Raw genomic sequence first — 19,466 nt, 5'->3', positions numbered from 1 at the left:
CCTTTCTCTGGGAGAGCCAGGCTACGATGACGTGAGCCTTGCCTGCCCTGTGGAGAGGCCAAGAATGAAGCCAAATAGAGGCAGAAGCAGATCTGGATATGCACCTGGATCCAGCCTTGCCTGAAGCTGTCAAAGCCCAGATTTCTCAGTTACACAAGCCAAGAACTATCTTGTTTTTTGGTTTGTTTTGCTTGAACTGGTATAGGTTAGATTTTTAGAATTTGCACTCAAAAGAGTCCTGAATACATGGAGAAGGATTCAGAAGCAACGTCCAGTTCATTAGAAATGGAGCCGGATTGATCAGGGATGCCTGCTGGACCCAGCATGGGGGAGTGGCATCACACATAACCTACCCTAGGACTAGGTGGTCTCTAGCAGCTTTGCTAGCTCAGCCGCTTCAGGATTCTGTAATCTTTGCAGAATTACTGGGGGCTGACAGGGGACTTCCGGAAATGGGAAGAGTGTGTGCTTGCCATGGCCTTCAGCAGGCCCATGGTCCCTTGCAGGCAGTCTGGCTGAGTCGCACCACCAAGCTCCTTTCTGGCATTCCTCCCCACCCCCTCGGGCACCCACAGAGAGCTGGCCTCCTCTGTGCTCTGGGGACACCCCAGACCTGGGGTACACCACGGATGTTCATTTTACAGATGAGGAAAGGGAGGCAGAATGACAAGTATGTGCCTACAGTTCAGGGCAGGCTTAGGCAGAATGACAAGTATGTGCCTACAGTTCAGGGCAGGCTTAGGGAGGGGACGCTGGGCCCAGGCGAGTGACAGTGAGCACATGGTCAGCAGGACAAACAGGTAGAAAGACAGACACACTGAGCACCTCCTTACCAGGTAGGCAATGACGTCATAGCCTTGTTCCTTCAGCCACACGAGAATGCAGGAGGTGTCCAGGCCGCCACTGTAGGCCAGAACCACGGAGCCTTTGCTGGACATCTTATCTGGGGGGGTGGGGGGGGGTGGTGAGGAAGGACAGTGACACAGAGTCAGCCCATCCCAACCCGCCAGCCCCTGCAAACAGCCCCCACCTTGGCCTTGGGCAGCCTCATCCCCTGGACGAGCTGCCGCTGGAGGGTTGGGAACAAGATGTTCACCTGTCATCAAGGCCAGCCGAGGAGCTGGTCCTTCCCGCAGCCTCACCCTCTCCACCCCCACCCCTGGGGGACCGACCTCACCACGGCACGCACGCACCCCACACATGCAGGGTCCTGGGAATACTGACAGTAGCTTGGGGCTGACGGGGTGGGGGGGGCACCCAGTGGGGTGGAAAGCATGTCTTGGAGCCAATCCCCCACCAGCTAGAGAAAGCACATGAGGCTGAGCTGTTAGGACGAGGCCAGGATGCTCGGCAGACATGGGTGGGGCCGCTCGGAGTGTGCCAGGCATAGTCCTGGGGGCCTCGTGTAGCTCGCCCTGCACCCCAACCATGACCCCATGAAGTAGCTGCTGTCGTGCCCCCTGGGGAGACAGAGACTGGGGCTCAGACAGGTGAGCAGCCTGCTCAAGGTCACAGAGCACATGCCAGGGCTCTTCCCAGCATGCAGTGCTGCCTCCCAGCTGTAGGCAGAATAGGATGCTGGGGTGCAGCGCTCCTGCCTCCATGTACCTCTCCCACTGGGGGCCCCACCAAACCCTCCCGCACTGGGACTTTAGACTCTTTTCAAATGCAAGCCCCTCTGGGAGGGTAAACGAGAGACCCAGAGCACCTCAGTGACCAACTGTTCCGGGGCGCAGATGCAGACACTGAGTCCCAGAGAAGGAAGGAACAGGCAGAGGGAGGTCCTTCCTGGAGGTATAGATCATAGATCTGTCCCTCTGCAGCAGGGACGGGTGTGTCCCACCCTATCTGTCTCCTCAGCTACACTGAGGCACCAGGGGCTCCTATCTTCTTGCCTTTGCAGCTGCTGTTCCTTCTTCCAGAAGGCTCTCCCTGAACCCTCGGGCTGTGTTGGGGCTCGCCCTGCCTCCCGCAGCACTCTCCCCGTGGCCCTGAGAGTCAATGCCATCATTGTGCCCCCTTTGCTAAAGAGGAAAGCGAGGGTCACAGAGGTGCAGGCACGTGCTTGAGGTCAGATGGTCAGCAGGCAGCGGGACCAGATGTGGAATGAGGCCATCTGGTCCCAGCATCCCTGGACATGGCCCCAGCATCCTGCATTTACAGGGGGGACGCCTGTGTCTGGTGAGAGCATTTGCACCAGAGTCTGACCAAGGTCAGGGTCCTTATTAGATACTCTTGAGAAAAGCCGTGGACACCCCTCCACAGAGCCATGGAGCCCAGAAGGGGCACCCCACCATGGCTACCTGTGTACGGAAAACCTCCCCCGTGCCTGGAGGTCCAGAGAGGTGCTGTCCTGGTCACTCCACCCTGTGTGCAGAGCCTGGACAGAGCCCGACGTGCCTAGAACACACGTCCGCTGTGCAGATGCAGCTCACAGGCCCACCCACCTGCCGGCCCCAAGGCTCACACCCCTGTGGCCTTTTGGACACAGAAGGGAACAGCGAGGTTGGAGGGGGTGTTTCGGTTGGATGTATATGACTTTTGCCTCCACTGGGCATTCGACCACCTGCCAGGCCCTGTCCCCGGCCACCTGGTTTGCTGGTGACTCAGCAGACCCTGACCCCGGGGCCAGGAGATGGTGCCCATGGCAACTGCAGCCAGGCAACAGGCCACCAAAAATGGAGGGAGGGAGGAAAGAGGGAGGGAGGCAGAAGGAACCCAGAAAGTACCTTGGATTGGAGATGTGGGTTCCCGGCTTCTGGAATCTGACTTCGCGGCTCCGTGAACCACTCTGCAGAAGCAAAAGCTGTTCAGCTGCCTGGCATGGCAGTCCAGGTGAAGCCAGGGACCCTGAACCTGGCCCCTCCAGCTGCCGGATTCCCCTGGAGCAGCCCTGTTGATCGGGGAGATTTGGGGAGGCCCAGGAGCCACCCGCCCAGCCTCCTGGCCCTGGAAAGTACTGGTGCTCCCAGCCCCGTGGGCTTGTGTGCCACGGTGCTGGGGCTGGGGTGGGGCGTGTATCCTGTTGCATATTTTTCAAATAGCTCCACTGAGGTTTGACTGAGATACAAGAAACTGCATATATTGAGAGCGTCCTATGTAGCGTGAAACTGTCACCGCAATCAACATAAGGAACCTATCCATCATGTGCTGAGCTCTTCCCTTCGAGTTGTCCCCATTTTAGACACAGGGAAACTGAGGCTCAGGTTAAGGAACTGGCTCGAGGCCTTGCTTGGCGGATCGAGTGGCCGAGCCAGGACTCAAACCCAGAGGGCTGGGCCCCATGAGCCACTGCTGGAAGGGATAAGGGCCCAGAGAAGGGAAACACGGGGGCAGGTGTGGTCTGGGAAGCTACAGGGCCCTGGTGTGACTGGGGTGGGCTCAAGACAGGGAGAGGTGATGCCGGCCCAAGATTCACCCTGCTCTTAGAGTGGCCCCTGCTCTGCCATCTCCTAGGGGCACCTGGAGCCAAGAGGGTGGGCACCGGAGTGAGGGAGAGGAAGCTCCACGGGGACAGACAGACTGCCCGTGATCCCTTGTCCATGGCCCATCCTAGCACATGGCACGCTGGGTTTAATCGCACCCCCACAGCTGTGAGGTCCACGGGGACAGGGACCATCTTGCAGTCAGCAAGTGTCATGCGGCCGGCACTCAGAACAACGCTTCTGATTCCACAGTCTAGAGGTCAGTTCCTTGCCTCTAAAGAGAAGGTTAGGTAAATCCCCTCAAAGCACGCCCTCATCCAGCCACTAGGGAGCCACTAGGGAGCCCCGCCTGCTTGCCAGGCTGTGCGCATGCACGGGAACCGGGGGGCCTCAGCCTCTGGCTCTGAGCCGCGTGGAAGAACGCACACAGCTATCCAACTGTGTGCTTCAGTGTGAACGCGTGTGTGCATGCCGGCACGTGGATGGGGGCGCGTGTTGGGTTTGGGCCTGCGTGTGCAGACATGAGCAGGGCAGGTGGCCGGGAAATGATGCAATCTGACACTGGCATTCCCCCCCACCCCCACCCCGCCCCCGCCCCGCTGCCTCCCCCCAGGCACCCAGTGAACTCGTCCCTGGGCTGCATAATGAGACTGCCGCCTGCCTCCGGGACTGGAGACTGACAGGGCTGAGTCCTCCCTGTGGGGGTGGGAGACGGGGAGACGAGCAGGAAGGAAGAGCAGTTACTGTCCCGGGGGGTACCCACTATGGGTAAAGCACAGTGGCTGGGTCCTCCAGACCTGGGCCCAAGCTGCTTCAGCTGCTCATCTGCAAAATGGGGGTAAGAAGAGCCCGTCAGTCCACAGGGCGACCGCTGAGGATGCAGCGAGATGCTGGGGGAGGGGGGAAGCAGCCAGAGCTGGGCGGCCAAGCCTGTGCCCACCAGACTCTCGTTACCGCTGTCACGGCTAACCTCGGGCCAGTCCCTCACTCCCCAGGGCTCGACTAGCCATCTGCACAACCTGAACGCCATTCTGGTTCCGACACCCCAGGGCCCTGGTCTGCCTGCCTGGGGGGAGGTGTCTAGCCCATCCTTGACCCCACCCCACCTTCCATGAAGGGCCCAGGGCAGGTTTCGCCAGCTCCTGGCACAGGCCCACTGCGAAGAACATCCTTGCCTCCCCACTCCCATGTCAGCCCTGACATCCTTCACCAGAAGAGGGACACCTGGGAGGAAGGAAGAAGGTGGCCTCATGCCGAGATGCCTGCCAGCCAGCCAGGCCCGAGCTGGCAAGGCAGGCGGCATTCTCCATGGTCCCAGCCAGAGTCACCCCACCACCTCCCAGCGACGGCGCTAGGCCAGCTTTGGCACTCGCTCGGTTCTAGGGAAACCCGTGTACTCTAAGATGTCAAAGCTGGACCAATGACAAGAGCAGACACTATGTTCAGTGCCACACAAGTGCCATTTCAAGGAGGAGATTATTATTACCACGTGGGGCTCAGAAAAGGTAAGCGACAAGCTAGCAGATGGCAGGGCTGGGACAGAAACCTCGGCTGACTGCAGACCGCCTGCTTGTTACTGCCCCGTGCCCCATACGCTCGGGACCCTAGGAGACCACGGATCACCTCCCCCTCACTTCGTCTCTCAGAAAGCAAAGCCCCCAAAGAATCATCACCGATCAGTAGTCCATTTCTCTGCATGGGCATACAGCCTGGCAAATGTTCTTCCGGAACCCCTCCCTGGCATTCTAACTTGGCCGAGCTGGGTTCGTTATAGTTGTTTTTTTTTTTTTTTTTTAAGATTTTTATTTATTTATTTGACAGAGAGAGAGATAGCGAGAGCAGGAACACAAGCAGGGGGTAGTGGGAGAGGGAGAAGCAGGCTTCCTGCCGAGCAGGGAGCCCGATGTGGGACTCGATCCCAGGACCCTGGGATCATGACCTGAGCCGAAGGCAGACGCTTAACGACTGAGCCACCCAGGCGCCCCGTTATAGTTTTTTAAAACCCTAGCTCCACTGAGGCCAGAAGGATTCTCTCTGACTTTGGGCTTTCCTCATTGCAGGGCTGCAACCCCTACCACTTTGGGGCCCTCTTTTGTGTCGGACAGAGCTAGGCTGCAATTCCACACTCTGACCAGGAGGTGCCGCTGTGGGGTCTCAGCCTGCCCGTCTGCTTGACAGGTTCAGCTCATCTCTTCCGCACGTCCTTGGTCAGACAGGGGAGCGATTTTCTCCCCAATTGACAGATGAGGAAGCTGAGGTCAAGGGGCTGGCCCTAGGCTAGACACTGAGCTGGCTCTCAGCCGCGGGGTTCCTGGGGCCTGAGAATCAAATCAGGAAGACTGGTTCCCTTGAGGACAGTGGCACTCCAGCAAACTTCTTCCATCCAGGGTTAGGGGTCATTCGGGGGTCTGCCTGGGCTGGGAAGGTCTCTGAGTCTCTGCTTCTGGTGACAAGCCCCTGAGACGGGTGGTAAAGAGACTAAGGAGATCTCACCAGGCTCTGGTAAGAGACACGCAAGCTCCTAAGAGCATTTGGAGCTCATGGAGGAAAGGAGAGTGCATTCATTCATTTGCTGATTTCTACTAGTAATATTAAAAAGCCTGTGGGTGCATGGCCTACCCCCAAGTCTGGGGAGGGCACCTGCCACCCGAGGGAACACGCCGGGGCCTGGAAGATCAACCCTGCCTACAGTGTTACAGCAGAGCTCAGAGCTTCAGACCCCGAATTCCAGTGAGTTAGTTTCTCTCTTTCCACGTGGGTGCCCACAGGCAAGGCACTCACTTCAGGGGCTGTGTGCTCCGAGGAAGGCAGCTGGCCGTCCTGGCTGGCCTCCCAGGCCCCATAGGGCTAAGATGGAATGGGGCATGGGAAAGTGCTTGCGCAGCAGGTGAGCCTGGGCCTGGCCCCCCCCTGTGAGTCAGGTTCCTGGGGCCTCAAGCCAGGGGAAACGGCTACCAGCGCAGCCAAGTGGCCACAAAGCCCCCTGAGCAGGCCGACAGTGGATGGGGCACATGTGAGGACTCTGGGGACCTCAGACGTTGCAGAGTGGGGGCCTCCCTCCTCTGCCCCACCCGGTGCCTGGCCCAGGCTCTAGGTGCTCGCTGGGCAGCCTTCATCATTCCGTCAGCTTGTACGGAGCAGAGCTAGAACTGCTTCTCAGCACAGTGCACAGCTCCCCCTGGGACAGGTCCCCACCCCACCCCTGGGCTCCCCTGCCTGGGCTCTGAGAGGGGGATGGAAGAAGGAAGGGAGTTCAGAATGAAGCCTCCTCCAGTCCCATCCATCTCCAAAGTTCCCACCCCTTTGTGGCTCTTTCTGTCTCTCCGGTCTCCCTCCCCACCAGAACCTTCAGTAGGAGGGCAGACAGCTTGTCTCCTGTTCCATGGCCCCAGTTTATGGCACAAGGGGAGGCATGCCCCAGACAGTTGATGAGTGAATGGACCCAGGCACGGCTCTCAATATTCTAAGAGAGACTGTCCCACAGTCTGTTACTGTTTCCTGAGCCCTGAGCCTGTGCCAGCTCCATCCGACAGATGGAGAAACTGAGGCTTGGGAAGCTGGCGGCTGACCTGACCCAAGCCTCACCTAGTGGTGCCTGCTTTCCTGCCTTGGGTCTACTGGCTCCAGAATCTGCCCTGTCACCAGCCGTGGGCTGGGAAAGAAGGATCAAAGCCCAGGGTCTATTCGATTCATCCCTGGGGAAAGGACAGGTTTGTTCCTGCCTGAGATGTGCAGCCAGACCGCGATGCCCCGGAGGAGACGCTCCCACTGCGCAGAAAGGAACACTGAGGTGGCCGGGTCACGGGACCTCCTCAGGAAGAGCCCTGGCGGGCTGGGAGAGGAGTTTCCTCCATTTCACAATGACCCTCCCTCCCTGGAGGGCGCAGCCGCCCAAGGTGCCGGAGACAACAGCAACCCGGACGGCGGACATTTCCTGCGGAGCGGCCCCTCCCACTGCCCGGAGCCCGGAGCCAGCCAGAAACCCGGCACGGCGACCCCGCGGGGTCCCCGGCCCCACCTGGGCGGGGAACGCTAATCCCTCTCAGGAGGCAGAGACTGCCGCCCCCTGCAGGGGAGGGAGCGCAGTCGCACCCAAGACTCGGGGGCCCGCAGCCCGTGTCCCGGCGCCCATCTGTCCGGGGTAAACTGAGGCTCGGAGCGGTGGGAGGGGCGATACGCCCAAGCCCCGGGACGAGGGGCAGAGGTGGGGCTGGAACTCTGGTTTCACGCAGAGAAAGAGAGGCGGAGACAGAGACTGGGGATGGCCAGAGAGGGGGCGAGAGTCGGGAACCCCCACACCCTCCGGACTCCCAAGGTCTCCATCTGGGGGGTTCCGGTATAGAGGAAGCCGGATTAGAGACGGAGACTCCAGAAAGGACCTCGGCCCGCGAAGGGGACAAATAACCCGACCTGCCCCCCTCAGAGCCCCCGGACACGCGCCCCGGCCCCACCCCCGAGGGTCCCAGGAATCCGGCCGCCCGCCGTCTGAACGGCAGAAGCCCCGGCGTCGGCCTCCTTCCCTCCCGTCCAGGTGCGAGCCCGGGGCGCGCGGCCACTCGGCGCCGCCCTCTGCTCCCGCCCGCGCGGGCGCCCGGAGCGCAGTCCCCTCGGCCTCCTCGGCCGGCTGTCGGCGGGACCCGCGGCGGGGCGTCTCCTAGACGAGAGGGTGGGAGCGGGAGTCTCGGGCCGGGGGCTCCTTACCGTGGCCCGGGCGGCGGTGGCAGGCGGCGGAGCAGGGCCGGTTGCGTCGCGAATCCCGGATTATAAACACCGGGCCGAGGGCAGGGCCGGGGCCCGGGGCACGTGGGGGGGACGCGCGCGACAGGCCCCGCCCCCGGGCCCGGCCCCCACGCGGAGCCGCTCAGCGTCGGCGGCCACCTGCGGGTGGGCGGGGCCCGGTCCCTCGCTCCCTCCTGGCCCGCCCCCTTCCCCCTCCGGCCCTCGCGGGGCCCCAACCCCCGCCCGGCTCCCGGGGCCGCACGGCCTCCCGAGGGCGCCCGGGCAGTGCACGCGGCCCGGGTCTTCTCGCCCTGGCCGGCGGGCATGCGGCTCCTCGGGGCGCGGCGGTGGCTGGACCGCGCGCAACTGGCCGGGTGACCGCGGCCGTCCTGCCAGAGACTTGCCACCGCTCCGGGGTGGGAGTGGGAGTAAAAGTCCCTTAGGTGCGGTGAGTTTCGTGTCCACTTTTATCCCGTGGTGGCCTTTCTGCAGACCTCGAAACCCCTCCCTTCCCCCACAGTAGCCCCCTTGAGCCGGAGCCCAGGTGGAGGCGGCACTAGAAGGTCGGGGTTTCATCCCTCAGTCCAGGGCTCGTTCTTGGCTGTCTCCCAGAGGCTGGCACCTGACCAAACTCCCCGGGGCACCCAGTAAATAGTGAATAGAAGACTGCCCAACTGCTAAGCCACTGGGCAGCGGGGGTTCACAGCTGAGGTTCACAGAGGTGAAGCTTCTTGCTTGCACAAAGAAATGAGGAGCGGCTACCCCAGCTGGGCCTTCCGAAGGTTCTGTGTGTCAGACCTTTGCCAGCCTGGTTCAGAGGCCCCAGAGCACCCATCACTGCAACCACAACTGAGTGAAATAGCAGGTGCCCACCTGTTCAAGGCAACGCCATAGATAGGACTGACTCCGAGTCATCTCAGCCCTGAACCCCCTGGGAGGTGGGAGCCCCCAGACCGAACTGCTGGTTTGCCATTCAGCCATCTTGTAAAAGGGGGTAGCTTGTGGTAAGGAGGCAGCCCTGTCCCAGGCCCCTTCCTGCAACCAAGAAGCAGCCAGAGAAAGGGACTCTCAGCAGAGAGGGGTGAAGGCTGCTCACTTAGTCACTTAGTCCCTCTACCAGTCAGCTCCCCCATCCCATACCTGAGCACTCCTGCCTGGCCACCAAGCACATGGGCCAGGCGAGTAGCTGTGAGTCCATCAGGAGGGAAAAGGCATCAAACCAATTCACAAGCAAAGCCATGGCTTTCAGTCCCCGTGAACGCGCCCCCAGCCTCGGGCACCCCCAGAAGTGGCCGAAATGGCAAGGAGCCCCTTATGAGCTGTGTGGGGCTGGGTGAGCTGAGGCACCTTCCTGCCGGGAGGCGGGATGGCAGCTGGCCCCCTTAGCCCACTCACTGAGCCCCTGGCCTTCCACACTAGCAGGAAGCAAACAACAGCCAAAACAACACACCTGCAACAGGTTGTGCAGCCTTGGGCAGCTTCCTTCCCCAGCAGAGGCGGGGAAGTAGGGGGAGCATTTCCGCTGTCCTCTCTGTCTCCATCCTATGACTGTGCTAGGTCTTTGTTTCTTCCTTTAAGATGTCACTGCCCTTTGAGAAAGTTGGGGAGAGTGTGGGTGCATAGGGGGACACCTTCCTTGGAGTTATTACAGAGGAAGTGGGGAGGGAAACTGAGGCAGTGAGGCCTGGCGTTCCCTCAAGCTCCCCAAAGCCAGTGGTGGCCCCAGAGAGAAGCCCCATTACCCAGACTTTAGAAAGAGGGTAGGGTGAGGGATGAGCCCGGCCAGTCTAGGATAGATCTGGGGCACAATTACACTGTTGTGGTTATCCCCAAGCACTGTTTTATCTCCTTACCTTCACTTGCTCTTCACGACTACCCTATATGAAGTCACTGTGACTGTTATCCCCATTTTACAGACAGGAACCTGCAGCACACAGAGAGGTTATATCTTCCCCAAGGCCACACAGCATGTTAGTGGCAGAGCAGGACTACACCCCAGTGCCTGAAGCTCTGGCCCAACCCTCTGTTCTAGCTCAGGCTTGAGTTGAATTGGTAGAGGCACCAGGGTCTCAGTCCCAGGGTCACAGGCTGTGGGGACCTTTAGTCTCTGCTGCAGAAATGGCTCCAGTCCAGGGGACTGTCCCTTTCTGACGCACAGGCGCTGGTGACATTAGGGACAATGGTGTCACAGCTCTTCCGAAAGGAAAAGGGGCCCAACTGCCAGCAGGGGTCCTGCCCACTGGGCGCCAGGGTGGATGAGAGGCAGAGATCAAGGCCAGGGTGTCTTGGCTGGCTCCCTGATGAGCCACTTTCCACCTGCACCCCTCCATCCACACCCTGCCCCAGCCCTCACCCTGCAGAGCAGGTCCTGGATCCAGCACTGGAGCATGGCCAGGGGGACCCCCCACCTGGGGCCCAGCCACCGTGGCCTTTGCCTTTCACCCATACCCAGGTCAGGGCTCCTAAAGGAGCCTACACACCTCTAGTAAGTGACCTTGGGTGCTACCTCTTAAAGTACAGTAACACCTAGGCCTGACCAGGTGGAGAAATGGAGGTGCTGGAGTCTGGGATGTTCGTATCTTCTACATGTATCCAGAGTCTGCCCCTTCCTTTCCATCTCCACCTCCTCCACATTGGCCTGTCATCTTCTCTTACCCAGACCATTGTTATAGCCTCCTTAATCATTTCTGTGCTTCTCCAGATTCCCGCCCCTCCTTTCCCCCAGATCCTTTCTCCACCAAGAGCAGAGAGTTCTTAAAAACTCAGAACAAGTCACTCCCTTCTTAAAACCTTTGGTGGTTCATTTTCCCCTATCAGTTCCCGGTTGTTCTAACAACATTAGTTGAAGACTTTCCTTTCTCCATTGAATTACATTGGCACCTTTGTTGAACATTAGTTGACGTTGTAAGTGTGAATATGTTTCTGGACTCCCTCATCTGTTCCATTGATCTATCTATCTATTTTTTTATTCTTATGCCAATACTATACCATCTTGATTACTACAGCTTTGTAATAAGCTTTCAAGTCAGAGTGTGTGTCTTCTGATTTTGTTCTGTTTCAAAATTGTTGTGGATATTCTGGGTCTTTTGCATTTCCATATAAATAGTAGAAACAGATTGCCAGTTTATATAAAAATCCTGCTGGGATTCCAATAACCATGTATCAGCTTGGGGGTGGGAAGTGGATATCTTAACAGTATTGAGTTTTTCAATCCATGATCATGGTATACCTCTCTAGTTATTTATATATTCTTAAATCTTCCAGCATTTAAAAAGACTTCAAACTATTTATTGAAAAGTATTAGTTGCTATTTACATGAGCAATGAGAAAGAAACTCAAACGGCCAGGCCAATCTATAGAAGGTTACATCTTTTTTTTTTTTTAAATTTTATTTATTTATTTGACAGAGAGACACAGCGAGAGAGGGAACACAAGCAGGGGGAGTGGGAGAGAGAGAAGCAGGCTTCCCGTGGAGCAGGGAGCCCGATGTGGGGCTCAATCCCAGGACCCTGGGATCATGACCTGAGCTGAAGGCAGACGCTTAACGACTGAGCCACCCAGGCGCCCCTATAGAAGGTTACATCTTGAGATGATCATCATTTGTGATGAATTCAATTTTTGTTTTAAACCAAAAGTTTATCTCTCAGATAGTGTTGAAATATATGCACTTGAGTGTCACAAAATGGTTTCTTTATTTGATGTGAAATCTCAGGTAAGAATCTTTTAAGGAGATAGACTAGCAGGACCCAAGCTAGAAGAGCTGGAGTTTTATAAGTTCCCTGCAGGTGATGAGGTGTTCCAAATAAACTAGGTGGGGCTGGACATCCTCCAGTTGGGAAAGTATGTGGTGATTATGGGAAAGGCTTGGGGCCCATGGCATCAGTGTGAACAAGGTCATTTCTCATGCTAGAAGAGACAGGGCTTCTTGGAGTCACCAACATGGCTGCTCCAGAGCTCAGCTTTGAGATGGATATTTGACTGGCCAGTTTGGATGACTTGCCAGGTGGAGGTCTATTCTCAGGCAATCAGCCAAATCTTCTACTCAGAGAAGAAGGAAACCTGGGAGGTTGGTGCATCTTTGATGGGTGGTATAAAAGTCCTCAATTTCAATGGGAGTGCCAAAGGATCCATCTTGGTTCAGATATCTGAGCAATGTTTTGTTGTTTTCAGTGTACAGTTCTTGCTTATCTTTCATTAGACTTATTTCTAAGTATTTTAAGTATTTTGATACTATTGTACACGATGTTTTAAATTTCATTTTCTGTCATTTGTTGCTAGTACATAGCCATACAACTGATTTTTGTATATTTGCCTTATATTCTGCAACGTTGCTAATATCGCTGATTAATTCCAGTAGATATTTGTAAATACCTTAGGATTTTCCCTGTAGACAATAACACTGTCTGTGAATAGAAGCAATCTTACGTTTGCCTGTATTATCTTTGTGTCTCTTCTTCTTGCCTTATTTCAACGGTGAGAACCCCCAGTATAATGTTGAATAAAAAAGGTGAGGGTGGATATCCTTGCGTTGTTCATGATCTTAGGGGGATGCATTCATTCAGTCTTTCACTGATACCTGTGATGTTAGTGCAGGTTTTCTGTAGACACTTTTCATCTGGTGAAGAAGCTCATTTTTAGTTTATTGAGAGTTTTTGTCATGAATAGGGGCTGAATTTTGTCAAGTGCTTTTTCTGTATCTGTTGAGATGATCATTTATGATTTTGTGTTGATTCTATAAATATGGTAAATTACATTGATTGATTTTCTAGTGTTGAACCAACCTTGCATTCCTGGAATAATTATATCTCAATAAAGTTGATTTTTAAGTTTTTAAGGAAAAAAAAGGGGGGATAGGGGAGCTTAGGGTTAAAAGGGATGTAAAAGACGTACTTAATCACAATATGTAGGCTTCATCTGGATCCTGATTTTTTAAGTATAAAAGAAACATCCTCTTTTTGCGCATTTGGAAATTGAACACTGACAGGATCTTGAATGACAGCAAGGAATTACTGGTTTTGACTAGATGTGATATGGTATTGTTGATAAGGGGGTTTTATTGAGTTTTTTTTTTTAAGTTTTAGAGATATATTTGGAAATATTAATGAATTAAAGTGTTTTCTAAAAAGACTTTGATGGTCCCTCATCACGTTTAGCATAAAATGTAGAGCCCTGTGCTTCCTCCTCGGCCCTCACCCACTACACCCTGATTGCACTGGCCTGCTTGTGGTTTCTTCAGCGTGTCAAGCTCCTGGCTGCCGTATGGTCTCTGCACTTGCTGTTCCTTGGCGATGCCTCTCTGACCCCTCCCTTCCTCCCACCAGACCAGTCCCTTGTCAGATGCTGTCATGCTCACACATAGTAGATGCCTGGAGTTTCAGCAACAAGATGGAGGACCGAAGGCTCTGGACCCTCCTCCCTCTCCCCATTGCTGTTGTCTTCGACCGTCATCAACTCTCACGTGTACTGCACTGCACCTGTCTTTCTGGCTACACTCACCGCCCCCTCTAATCCAGGGTGGCTTTCCAAAGGGTCGGCCCTGACTCTTGTGGCCACTTGTCTAACCAAGGAGTAGGCCCCTCTTGTCTTCTGTCTCTCCTCTGCCACTCAAGGGCTCTGCACCTGCTAGTCACAAAGGGGCCTGGGAACGTGGTGACGCCAAGCACATCACCCCACAACCATCTCGTGGTTGGCACCAGATGCCACTTTGCTGCTGCCCAGGCCTGGGCACTGGCTCCAGGAACAAGAGTGTCCTCTAGGTTGGACCCCAGGTGGCCCGTCCCTGCCCAGAGGGAACACAGAGTCCAGTAGTTTGGGTTCTTGGAAAAACTGCATCAGGGAGTTTAATAAGTGACCTGCAGGGCTGTTTACCACCACTGATGGTCCCCGACAGCCTCAGCCTGGAGGTCAGGTGGTGCTAGGGGGCTGGGTCGCCAGATGGGGCCTTGGCCAATGATTGCCTGCTGGCGGCTGGAAAAGCAGAAGTGGAAGCCGATGCTCCCTTGGAGCTGGCTCCAGCTGCAGCTCGCCGGGGAGGCTCCTCCTCCACAAGGGGACCATCCCAGTGGATGCGGGCTGGGGTGGGTGGAGTCAGGGGTGGGGGGCACAAGGCTGGGAATCCCAGCCCGGATTCCAGGCCAAGTCTGCCACTAGCTTGCTGCAAGACATTGAGCAATCTGTCCTTTCCACCAGCCTCAAATGGAAATTTAGAAGGTGGGGCAGGAAGGAGGCAGAACTGAATGGACACTCCCTCAGCGGTTCTTCAGGTCTTGAATTGCCGTGGTCCCTCCTCTTCATCCTGCTCCTGGCCCTCCCCCTCATCCCCATCCTCCTTTCTTGGGGGAGTGGAGGCAGGGGGTGCCTGCAGGCTAATCTCCCTGGGCTCTGGAGTCAGAAGGCCAGGGTTGAGCTCTTCTCCCAGCTCCAGGCTGTGTGAGCTTGGACTGGTGGCTCACCTTCTCTGAGCCTCCATTCCTTCATCTTTGCAATGGGCATACTCTGTCTTGCCTCTGGATTGCCTGGGAGAATTAAAACTCAGGTCCATACGGCACTGGACATTCAACAGACAGTTTGCAAACATGAAGAGCCAGGGGCAGACTGGGAAGCAGCAGGCAGGAGACAGCAGGGGTGAAAGAGGAGTCGCCGGCACCTCCCCTCACTCGTCTCACCTCTGCAGTGCGTCACCCTGGGACTGACCTTTTCATGGGCTCCATAAAAAAATTAACAGCCCAGCAAACAGCAGGGCTCAAGTTGTGACCTATGGCCTCTAGGATTGCACAAAGAGGGGCATCTAGCCCAGGGAAGGTCCTCATAGGTGGGTGCTGGACAAATGGGTATGGGGGGGTGCTTGGAGGACCCTGCCCCCTCAAATTTCTCCTCCACCCAGCCTGAAATCCCACCATTAGCGACTTCTGTGGCTTACTTAAATCACGGATGGCAAACTACAGTCCCCACCAGTTTTTATAAAGCCTGCAAGCTAAGAATGGTGTTTGCATTTGTAAATGGTTGGAAAAAAATCAAAGGAAGAATATTTCGTGACATGTGAAAATTGTATGGACGTCCAACGTAAGTGCTCGCTAACAGTTTCATTGGAACACAGCCATGTTCATTCACTCCTGCGCTGACCTTGGCCCTCCAGTGCTGCTACGGTGAGGGGAGTGGTTTCAACAGAGACCGTTCCGCAAAGCCAAAAGCACTGGCCCTTTACGGAAAAAGCGTGCAGACCCCTGGTTTAAGCAAAAACAGAACCAAAAAAACAGCTTTGAAAGTGGAAGCGTGGGGCGCCTGGGTGGCTCAGATGGTTAAGCGTCTGCCTTCAGCTCGGGTCATGATCCTAGGGTCCTGGGATCGGGCCCCGCATCGGGCTCCCTGCTTGGCGGGGAGCCTGCTTCTCCCTCTCCCTCTACTATTCCCCCTTCTTGTGCTCTCTCGCTCTATCAAATAAATAAATAAAATATTAAAAAAAAAAAAAAGTGGAAGCGCCCTGGGAAGATTCTGGAGGGGCTGTCGGGTGGAAGCCAGGAGTCCCAGTCTAACCATGAGCCAGTCACCTATCCAGCAAGTGGCTGGGTCACGTCCCCTCTCCGAGCCTCATTTTCTCCATCTGTCAAATGGACACAGCGATTTAACCCAGCAGCGTTTAATCCAGCATTGCTGGAAGTCTCCGTTTACACAGTCTGATTATCATCCACCCCTTAATGAGAAATAACTCAAGACGGCTTTCCTCCTTGCCCAGATGAGAGCATGAGGATACAAAGGGGGAGGTGACAGCGTCACACTGAGCAAGGCGAACAAGGAGGAAGGAAGGATCTCTCCTCTTCAAAACCACGTGCAAAAGAGCCTCTTTCTGCCAGAGGCCGTGGCCAGGGGCAGCCGGCCACAGCGTGGTCGCTGATGCAAGGGCTGCAGACAGCCCAGGGTGGGGCCAGGGGGGTGGGAAGAGAAGCAGCGCACGGCCCTTCTGCCGAGTCCCTGGAGGCTCAGACCCTATCCCAGCACACTGGAGACACGCCAATACATACACAGATGCTCTAATCCTGTCCCTTCCCAGCTCATTCCATCAAAGCCAGAGTCCCTGCAATGGCCCAGGGGCCCCAAGGATCTGACCCAACACCCTTACCTTTCTGATGACGACTCCCTCTTCTTTCCCCCAACCCACAGCAGCTCCAGCCTCTCCCACCTTCTTGCAGGATGTCCAGTAGAGAGCACCTTCCTACCTGCGGCCCAGGGCTGCTGGACCAGAAGGGTGGTGGCCTCCCCCCACCCCAGGCAAAGCCCCTCCTTACCAAAGCAAAATAAGTGGGCGAAGAAATCGAGTTGGTTAAAAGAAAACGGTTTTATATTATAGGTACACGCGTGGGGTTCAGGGTGAAAGCACCAGCTATGGGCAGAGGAGGGCCTCTGCCGCCCTCCGGGGGTCTGTCCCTCCCCTCGGGCCTCCTGTGTGCTGTGTCCCAGCCAGGTCTCCCTGGGGCTTGGGGCAAGCCTTGGAGGAGCCGGCCAGACAAGCAGGCTTCCCGCTAGCCCTGCGAGCTGGCTTCACCACCTAAGGGCAGCCTTACACTCTTGACTGCTGGGCTCCACCTCCACGGGGGGCAGGGGGAGCTCGGGTCCTGTCTGTCCTGGGGTCGAGGTTGCAGGCAGGGTCCTGTTTGCTGAAGGGCTCGATGACGCACAGGGGTGGGAGAGGACATCGCTTGCCACAGCCGGCGGCGGTGAGGGCAAGGGCCACCTGCGCGGTGGGGGCTGGGCCCGCTCCTCCCTGTCCCCCACCCCCGGACGTCACTGGCCCAAAAGCTGCGGCCAGTGACCACGCCCCTCAGTAGGGATAAGGGGACACTGCGATGAGCAGGACGAAGACGCTCTGGTGGCGCGGCGCGGCGGCGCGCACGGTCAGCCGGTAGAGGCCGGCGCGGGTGAGCGCACGGCGGGTGTAGACGGCGCCGTAGCCGGCGCGCAGCGGGCGTAGCGCGAACGGGCTGCGCGGGTCGGGCTCGAGCACGCTGAGCTCGGTGCGGTTGGCGGGGACGCCGGCCTCGGAGAAGGCGGCCAGGCGGGCCACGTCGTGGTGGGCGCGCACGCCCAGGGGCAGCGGCAGCAGCTTGTACTGCAGCGTGGAGGGGCCGCCCGCGCTGCAGTCCAGCGAGCAGCGTCGGAAACACGTCCTGCGGGCGGGACACACGGACCGACTCGGGTGGCCGGCAGAGCGCGGGCCGGCGGTATAAACCGGCCCTCAGCCCCAAGCCCCGCAGTACTCCCAGGCGCTGCCCGTCCCCTCGCCCCCAGTGTCTTCTCTCCAAGCACCACTGTTAGCCCACCTTAGAGATCAGCAAACCGAGGCCCAAAGAAGCTAGAGACGTGCCCCTTCCCATGGGAGCGGGTCCCATAATCCCACCGGACTTTCCCAGCGCACGCCCGGGGGGCAGTCCGGTGGGCAATACAATTTAGAGCCCTCCAGGTCCGCAGGGAACCCCAGAGCTGAGTCACCTGCTCTGGATTTGCAACGGGGGAGGAGGACTCAAGGACACGTGCTTAGCCTTGCCAGGGCATCCATGCCCCCTCCCCCCTAGCCTAGGCTTCCCAATTGGTAGAGTCCAGGGCAAGTCCGCTTCCCTGACAGGTGCTGCTACAGCTTGGGTCCACCAAGGTCCCCGTGTGTGTGCATCTTTACCAGGATCTGTAGCCACAGTGAGTGGCGTGAAGATGTGTTTTGTGTTTGTGTGCCAGTGTGTGTCGGGAGTCCTGGGGCTTTGGGGGGTTTCCGGGTGGTGTTTATGTGTGTGTACGTGTGTCTAGGGTTTTCTGTGTGTAGTCATGGGTCTCACGTGTACGTGTACACGTCTGCCTCCAGGGCCTTATGCTCCAGCTGCAGCATCACTGCCCGAAACGCTAATGTCCAAATGAACTTGCACCCCGAGTGACTGCAGGAAGGTGCTTTTCATGAGGGCACCCTGCCCTGTGGGCACAGATGCCCCGCTCGGGAATTCTGGCAGGGTTGGACCCCACGGGCCCTAGCAGGGCCCCTGCCTGACACATGGCCTTTCTGGAGAAAGGGTCCAGCCGTCCAGGAGCCAGAACGTAAGCACCCAGCTCCTGGCAGACAGTGTACCCCCATCCACGCCCAGCCAGCTCAGCCCTTACCCTGGGCTGGAGCCCTGCCGGTAGGTGGCCGGACACGGCGTGTCCACACACTGGTAGCTGCCACGGGTATTAAAGCACATCTGGCTGGGACCACACTCGATGCCGTCCTCCTCACACTCGTTGATGTCTGGGTGGGGGAGGTTGGCAAAGAGATGGGGGATGAAAAGGTGGTGCGAGTGGAAGGGCCCGGGGCAGGAACCACAGAAGGCATGGGAGCAGGGGCGAAGCAGGAGAGAAATGCCTTCAGAGGACCAGCAAGGCGGGCAGCCCATCTCCCCTTGAACCCAGCCACCCTGATCTAGGACAGCCCAGCTGGCAGGTCCTGAGCACCTCCCCAATCTCCCCAGGTGGGCACCCTGGGGACCTCTTGAGCCTGGAGCTGGGCTGCAGGGTCTGGAGGAGTTGGGGGCTGCCCTCGGACCCAGAGTGCCGACTGCCCACGACCCCTGCCTGTCCCAGTGGAAGCCCCACCCTTCTCAGAGGACATTCACAGATCCTCATGGCAGAGAGCAAGGGATGGAGACAGGCAAGGCAGGCCGATTCCCACTTTCCTGGGATGGGGCAAGCGGCAGGGCCTGCTCCAGCCCCGGAGCACATTCAGGAGAGCACCTTGGCTTGGGAGTTAGGGGGCTCCCCGCTGCTTAGCAGCTGCTGCCTGGCTGGAATGCTGTCTCCGTGCCTGCCCTCCACAGGTCTCAGCCAGCCATTGCCGGGAGGACCGCGTTAGCCCCATTTCCCCAGGAGGCTGAGGCTCAGAGAGCTGAAGTGAGCTGCCTGGGGACACACAGCAGAGCTGCGGTCCACCTCCAGGGCTGCTTTCGGAGCCTGCCCGTGCAACCGCATACGTAGGTCCTGCTTGGAGGCTTCCGGCCTGGCTGTGGGCCCCTGGGGTGCTCTGAGCTCCTCTCCCTGCCCCACCCTCACGTGGGATGGTGGAGAAGCGGCTGGAGAGAGCCCCCCCCCCTCCCCCCCCGCTTCCCGTGAAGCCTCCGCCCGGCCCGCCTGGAACTGCGAGGGCCGCCGCTCACCCTGGCAGTTTTTCCCGCTGGGGAGGAGGCGGTAGCCAGCGGGGCAGAGGCACTGGTAGCTGCCCTCGGTGTTGCGGCAGACGTGCTGGCACAGGCTTTGGACCCGGCACTCGTCCAGGTCTGGCCCAGGCCCAGGGGTGGGGGTGGGGGCAGAGAC

The 19,466-nt window shown here is 57.6% G+C and overlaps 2 protein-coding genes across 3 annotated transcripts in view; both read right to left on the bottom strand.

Annotated features, from left to right (window-relative positions):
* Positions 1–8,249, bottom strand: part of ASS1 (argininosuccinate synthase 1) — a 50,621-nt gene extending 42,372 nt beyond the window's left edge. For both annotated transcript variants that reach the window (XR_014140199.1, XM_081803764.1), the window contains exons 1-3: positions 8,127–8,249; positions 2,730–2,791; positions 834–943 (exon numbers count right to left, since the gene is read on the bottom strand). Coding sequence is in view for 1 of the 2 variants with exons in the window: in XM_081803764.1 (XP_081659890.1) it covers positions 834–938 (105 nt within the window). In the remaining variant the exon portion in view is untranslated. The remainder of the gene's footprint in view (positions 1–833; positions 944–2,729; positions 2,792–8,126) is intronic.
* Positions 8,250–16,457: 8,208 nt separating this feature from the next.
* HMCN2 (hemicentin 2) overlaps positions 16,458–19,466 on the bottom strand; it is a 146,103-nt gene continuing 143,094 nt past the window's right edge. Inside the window, exons 91-93 of the mRNA XM_081802661.1 lie at positions 19,310–19,461; positions 18,282–18,408; positions 16,458–17,305 (exon numbers count right to left, since the gene is read on the bottom strand). Coding sequence (XP_081658787.1) covers positions 16,960–17,305; positions 18,282–18,408; positions 19,310–19,461 — 625 coding nt within the window. The 3' untranslated portion in view covers positions 16,458–16,959. The remainder of the gene's footprint in view (positions 17,306–18,281; positions 18,409–19,309; positions 19,462–19,466) is intronic.

The sequence above is a fragment of the Leptonychotes weddellii genome, chromosome 14 (genome assembly GCF_054177405.1).
Source record: "Leptonychotes weddellii isolate Sample4059 chromosome 14, ASM5417740v2, whole genome shotgun sequence".
NCBI classification, from domain to species: Eukaryota; Metazoa; Chordata; class Mammalia; order Carnivora; family Phocidae; genus Leptonychotes; species Leptonychotes weddellii.
This window is presented reverse-complemented; position numbering and strand designations above follow the sequence as displayed.